General features: G+C 35.2%; 1 protein-coding gene across 1 annotated transcript; it reads left to right on the forward strand.

Annotated features, from left to right (window-relative positions):
• Nucleotides 1–1,320: 1,320 nt before the first annotated feature.
• On the forward strand, nucleotides 1,321–6,168 carry LOC149781899 (uncharacterized). Its single transcript, XM_089936096.1, has 2 exons — nucleotides 1,321–1,588; nucleotides 5,592–6,168. The coding sequence occupies exons 1-2, from the start codon at nucleotides 1,471–1,473 to the stop codon at nucleotides 5,837–5,839; spliced, it is 366 nt and encodes a 121-aa protein (XP_089792222.1). The 5' UTR covers nucleotides 1,321–1,470; the 3' UTR covers nucleotides 5,840–6,168.
• Nucleotides 6,169–6,880: the final 712 nt, after the last annotated feature.

Below are 6,880 nucleotides of genomic sequence, written 5' to 3' on the forward strand. Positions count from 1 at the left end.
AAATTGACCAAAAGACAATGAGTGATTTTTGTTTTTATTCAGTTTTGAATATTATGTTCTTTTGGTATTCGAGTAGGTTCAAGAACTATTGTTTACTGACTGAGCTAATTTCTCCTATGGGATGTTAGAGCAAGTGAAAACAAGGGGTAATCCTAACTTCATCCAACCATATAAGCTTGAACTTCTTAGCCACAACCGCCAAAAGTAATCCATAATCGGTTCAGTGTCTACAAGTCTTTTAACGCTAGCCGACATGGAGTCTGAGAGAAAGCGAAGTTAAGTAATTGCACCTGACATGGCGTCTGATAGAAGCATGAAGTTATGCCATTGCACCTGACATGGAGTCTGATATAAACGTGAAGGTAAGTACTTGCACCTAAGTTCGGGCGTTTAAGCCTGTCTGAGTCAAAATCCATTTATTGGAAGAAAAGAAAGCAAAATTACTCGATTAGTCCATCACGAGATGGTTATTTTAGAGTAGCTAAAACATCAATGGCTATAAACCTAATTGTTTTGCGACAATCCGAATTGTAATTCTTCAGAAAAGGCCCATGATTGCTGCAAATGAAAGATATAATAATAATAATAATATAAATAATAATAATAATAATAATAATAATAATAATAATAATAATAATAATTATTATTATTATTATTATTATTATTATTATTATTATTATTTATATTATTATTATTATTATAGTAAAAACAATAATAATAATTACTATTATTATTATTATCATTATTATTATTATTATTATTATTATTATTATTGATGATGGTGTTGGTGGTAGAGTTGTTGAAGATGATAATGTACTGTTCATAATAGCAATAATCCTAAGATGACATAATTGTAACTGTACAGTAATTATAGCAATGGTAAAGAAGAGATATACTGATAGAATTAGTTATGAGGTAATCAAACAGACAGACAGAAAACAGACCGATACACAGGTAGATAGATGAAAACTGACATAAGTATCACAGGTTTCACAAGGAATAATTCTGGCATGCATTGCTATCACGAATCCATCTTTTTTTTTTCCCCCGGCGGGCTTATTCTCCCATTAAAGTGGACAAAGGTCATAAATCTGACCGTTGTCCATAAAAGACAAACAACCTTATTTATGTTACACGTTGTTTCGAAGAGATGGGTAGCCTTTGACCAAAATCTCTGCGCACATTATAGGACCTGAAGAACCGTGACAACGGGGTCAAACATTACATTATGTAAATGAATCAAATCACATGACTTTAACTTTCTTTATAATGCCGCCAACACCACTTCACTGGCACTGCAAGAAACAACTCATTCAGATAGGGATCGTGGTAAATTTGTAAAAATAAATAAATATAACAATAAAAGAAGACGACTGTACCATCTTGTCAGACCAATATTTCAAGTAAATTAAAACGTCTTTCCTATTTATATATAATAGCTCTAGGTCTGTTTAAGAAGTTTGATTTAAAATGCGTGCTGTTCTCATTTGCTGTGTAGCCGCTGTATTTCTTTCTGGAGTCTGTGGACAAGGAGCTGTAGGTGCAAATTTATTTAGCAATCCAATGATGATGATGTCGCTCATGGGAGGTAAGTAGAATGAATGAATGACTTAATTAATTAACTAATTAATTAAATATATGGTTTGGTTGTAAATAAATAATGCATGGGTCATAGTCTATAGTGGACAAGATTCAGAACTTAATTTTAAGAATTTTTAATTTACTTTTCAAGCCGGCTGACTCAGCAATCTTTATAAATGGTAACACTGACATTATACGTTTACTTTTAATACAGTCGTGGTACTGATGTTTACTAGCAACTTCCTACGTCAGCAATTAACAATTATTTCTTTCTGTACTGAAAATACTTGAAGATAGGAAACTCTGAGTTTATAGTTGCATAACTTATGAGCAGCGAGTGGTTTTGATTTTTTTTAAATTTTCAATCGTTAACTGATGTGTTCTTGGTACAAATTTCGCTAATATTTGAATACAAGGCATCTGAACCCTCCTAAAGCACAAACAATCCTTTTGTGCGTGCGTGCGTGTGTGTGTGTATGTGTGTTTGTGTGTTGTGTGTGTGTGTGTGTGTGTAAAACTGTATCTTTTTAGTAGGTGGTGGAAATTATATTAGCAAACCTGAAACAAATTTGCTGCCTATGTAAATTGTTCCATAAGGACTAATATATTTTGATAATCGACCAATCGCTGGAGCAGAGATAACTACAAATACACTTAGCGTTGAATGTCCTTTATTTGGGGGAAAATGGTACTCAGGTATCCATCAAGTTTCGTTTATGGCCAAAACATTTGATAGAAGAGGTTGAAGTTGAAGTTATTCTAATTTGTATAAACACTATAATAAAAATCACCTAGATGTCTAACCATGCAGATTAGACAAACTAAGCACTTCAGTTGTGATATTCAATTCACGTCATTATTTTCACACAGCCAGCAATGACACTTTCCCATAATTAGCACGAACTGGAAGTATACGTTCTAGAACAGTTATCTTCGCATAGGCTGAAATTTAAAGTATTGATTAAGTGATATTGAATATATGTCGAACCCGGTACATCCCAGGTCACGAAGCTAATATTTGTGACGGCTTTCTTTTTTTCACAAGAATAAACTAGAAATGTATGTGGCTCTTTACCGTGAGAGAGGGGCCCCGATTGGCCGAGTGGTCAAAAGCGCTCACCGTTCCGGATCACTGCCATCTCACCTCTGTCTACGTGGGTTCGAGTCTCAGGATCGGCTGGCGTATGTACGTGGGAAAGCCTGCCAGTAGCTTCTCGTGGGTCGGTGGTTCTTCGCTGGGTTTTCCAGGGCTCTTCCTCCACCAGTTATACTGGCCGCCATGTATGGCTTTTCATGTGCTGAAAAATGGCGTTAAACCCTAAAACAACAAAAAGAACTTTACCGTGAGAGACAATTTTACAACATCACAGACCTAGGTTATGCAATGCATGACGCAGTGGTTGGACAGCGTAGATTGGCACAATGATTTATGCCGTGTATGATGTGAAGGCTGGACAGCGTAGATTGGCACAGTGATTTATTTCTAAAGCATCTTAAAGATATACGTGTGAGCTACCTAAATAATTGTTTAACTGTGTCACACAATATTACTCGTGTAGTATTTATATATGTGGTTGATGAGTCTAGGCATGGTGATGCTTGTTACGGATTACAATGCTAGAGCCCATATGATAATTCTCTCTCTCTCACTCTTCTGTATATATATATATATGTGTGTGTGTGTGTGTGTGTGTGTGTGTGTGTGTGTGTGTGTGTTGTTAGGATAGCATGAACATTATTATTAGTGCACACAAATTATTATTTTTCAAATTAAGGGACTTGGAATGGATCGAACCACAAGATTTATATCGCCTAAAGACTTTGTACCGTTTACGTATGTGCAGTAACCTTTCCTGAAACCTTGAACAGGTAGAATTATTGATCGATTTCCTAATGTAAGCCCTAACGATGAGTAATGCGATACATGTTATTAGAAAGTGGAATATCCTTCAGTTTGCTTCTTTCAAAATAATTTTACCCTTTTAATAAAAGTATAAACTCACTCGTGTTGTAAATATTATCTCAGATAACTGTGTACATATATAATCTAAATAAAAATAACTGAAGCAAATTGTGCCTACATGACATTTTCAAGCAGCTTTGCTTCAGTTATTTTTTATTTATTTAGTACTTTCTCAAGCATTGCTTTTTCATATGCACAACAGCAATGCTTGAAAAAGTACTATCCGCATTTTAGGATATCAAAAGCGACTGAAATTTTAATGTTCCGATTTTTTTAACTATGTAAATCAAGATGATGTGTTAAATAAATGAAAAGTTCGGCCTATTAAGCTGTGTAGTTCTGATTTATCAGAACGTAAATTTACGTAAGAATGATATCACGCAAAATGCTTTAGCAAGCAGAAAAGGTCACATGTTCTAAGGCGCCATCTTTAAAAGTATATCTATCAGTCATGACCTGGAAATTATTAAACTCTGAACAAACTGTTTTATCGTGTACAATATTCAATGTTCACATGTCTATATACATGTATATTAGTATAAGAAATTATATCCAGTGGGATTCAATACATGGATATATGCAGCTGATGTGACGTTGGTTCAAGAGAGGTATATGGAAGATAATGATGACAATTTGCAATATTAAAAAGCACTAATAGGTCAATCAATCAATCAGTAATCCGTGATTTCTTTTCCAGCACTGATCGCGAAGTGATCTCTGATGTAACACGCTTCATCTACACAGTAGTCCAGATATTTAAAAAAAAACTTCCTTTACGGTTTTCTGTCTCTCGTTTAACACATGATTTCCTCAGAATTAGTATTAAGCAAAGAATAAAAGAGTCAGAACAATAAAATCAAGGGAAACAAAGAAAACCAATTTTTGTCTTAAATAGATTCATCTGTTTTACTATATATTCAACAGTCATGGAAGAAATTAATATTCCAAGCAAGGCCGATGCACATTATTTTACATAGGCGAGTTCGTGAAACTGCAAAGAGTTGCATGACGTCACGCAATACTGTTGCTGTTCCCTTTTATCCCCCGTTTAGAGGAGAATTTATCAGTACATGGACTATTTTAGTCGGTACCCTGATGACTAAAGCAGCGTGTTTCTCGGGCTTTGACTATTTCGTATTGATAATACTAATACATGATGTAGCGGACTCTTTATATAACTCGTATATGTAAAACGAGGCATGCAGAGGCAAAGCCTCTAGCAGTTTGAAGACAGTTGGACCGGAACTGTAGATAGTCACTGCCATTATCTTCCGGTGTTTTGCGCATGCTACATTACGGAAAAGAACTAAGAAATACGAATAAGCATTTGTAACGTTCTTCATCAGTTATTGTCACGGTCATGGGATTTATAAGCAGTTAAAAGTCGATATTTTTGCTGTTATTTTCAATTCAACTACAGAATACATTAATGTTGTTTGCAACTCAGGAACTTTATTGACGCAGGCAAATAATGTGAAAGACAATGCATCACATTATGATATTAAACGACATCAGGCATTACACTCGCTGCGAAAAAAGAAGCTTTTCTCACTCTTCTGTTATTAAGATGCTTCATATTAATTCAGATAGCGAGAAAAGGTATAGTGAGCTCATTAAATAACGCACATTTGTAAAGCAAGATATGTGAGAACTGTGCCCATAACTTTCTAAAACTGTCGACAATGGAATTGCGTATTATCTACCAAAATCTTCCGTTTTGATTTCTTCGCATGCTCCATTAGGGAAAGACTAAAAACTGAATAGAATTTAGAGAGACGAGTGTTCGTAACGTTCATTGCAGAGTACTTTTTTGATGATGGGATCTATTCTCCTTTGAAAATCTAGGATTTGTACTTGTATTTGTGAAAATCTGTACGATCTGCACTTGCATTGTTCATTCAGCAGAAACGTTAATAAATATTTATTCAAACTCAGTAACTTTACTGTACACATGCGAAGAAATCGCACGAAACACAATGAGTCTGACTTTCATATAGCTTACGTTTTACCTTATTATTATTGTTAATTATTATTATTATTATTACAGGTGATTTCAACATGGCTGACATGATGCGACTTCAAATGATGTCTAGTATGTTTAGGGGTAGAGGTACTGGAGGTGCTGCAGGTGGAAGTGCTTCTGCTGGAGGTGAAACTGTTGGTCAATCTGGTGGCGCCAGTGGTGGAGCTGGAGCTGGCGCAGGAGCAGGAGCAGGAGCTGGTGGAATGTGCGGTGGGCCAAACAGAATGATGAACATGATCTGTATGAGAACGATGTTGAGCGCGTTGAATTAGAGATCAGCTTCAGAATTTTAATTAAATTTATTTCATTAAAGATCACTGGACCCCAACTAATTTGATGATTACAACTCAGGCCTGCCAAGCGATTTCTGTGACCGTTGATCAAGAGAATTACAATATGAAGATATAGCTTTAAATGCTACCTTAAAGAATAGACTCAAGAAACAAGTATTGTGATCTTGTTCCTAACAGCTATTTTCTATGTACGATATAGTATTTAAACTACTTTGTTTTCAATTAACATCGAGTTCTCGATTATTAAATGAATTTCGTAAAAGTACCATAAATACAATTGCGAAATGGGATTAAAGGTGACAAAACTATTATGGAATATGTGTCTATTCTATTTAAAACAGACGAGAGTTGTTGCGAACATGACCCAAAGTCCAGATTACATGTTTATCCTTAATCAAATAAGCTACAACCATTCCGGGGTCATCTTAAACTCAAGTCCTCAGTTAAACATATGAGAACAATACGACAACAGCAATCGATGTGACAAAAGCTATGTCTATTACATCCCAAAGAATGATATTGTTTTTGGTTTCGCCAGTGAATGTACAACCTTCTTAAAGGAGATAACAACTTTGTAATTGTTGAACCTTTCCTCAAAGATCAAACGTTTTGATGTGATTTTGATTCGTACTTATTTCCATTTTTATGGTAAAGAAATAGAAACATAAGAGCATGAATTGTTCAAAACAAAATGGATGGCGTAATGAGACGTCTAGCAGCACAAAAGTAGTCCTCAGATTTAGAAATCTTATTGCACTCCTGTATAAAAGCAACGCGCAATACAAATCTTCGTGGATTTAATATTCGGGGTGGCGTCTGTAACAATAGTAAGGTAACTTTGACTACTATAGCATGCTCAATGTCATCGCTTGTAATCGTTTAAACAATAATTTCCCCATTGAATGGGTACTTCTAAGGTTCTGCCAGATACTTGAGACCAACGTTTCACTAAGTTCGACCCCCAAAAGGAGTATCCTAGGTTGAATGTTTGGATGTTCGTTGAAAAAAAGTGTCTTCTCA

This window comes from Sinohyriopsis cumingii, chromosome 15 (assembly GCF_028554795.1).
Source record: "Sinohyriopsis cumingii isolate HCF-2022 chromosome 15, ASM2855479v2, whole genome shotgun sequence".
In the NCBI taxonomy this organism is placed as follows: domain Eukaryota; kingdom Metazoa; phylum Mollusca; class Bivalvia; order Unionida; family Unionidae; genus Sinohyriopsis; species Sinohyriopsis cumingii.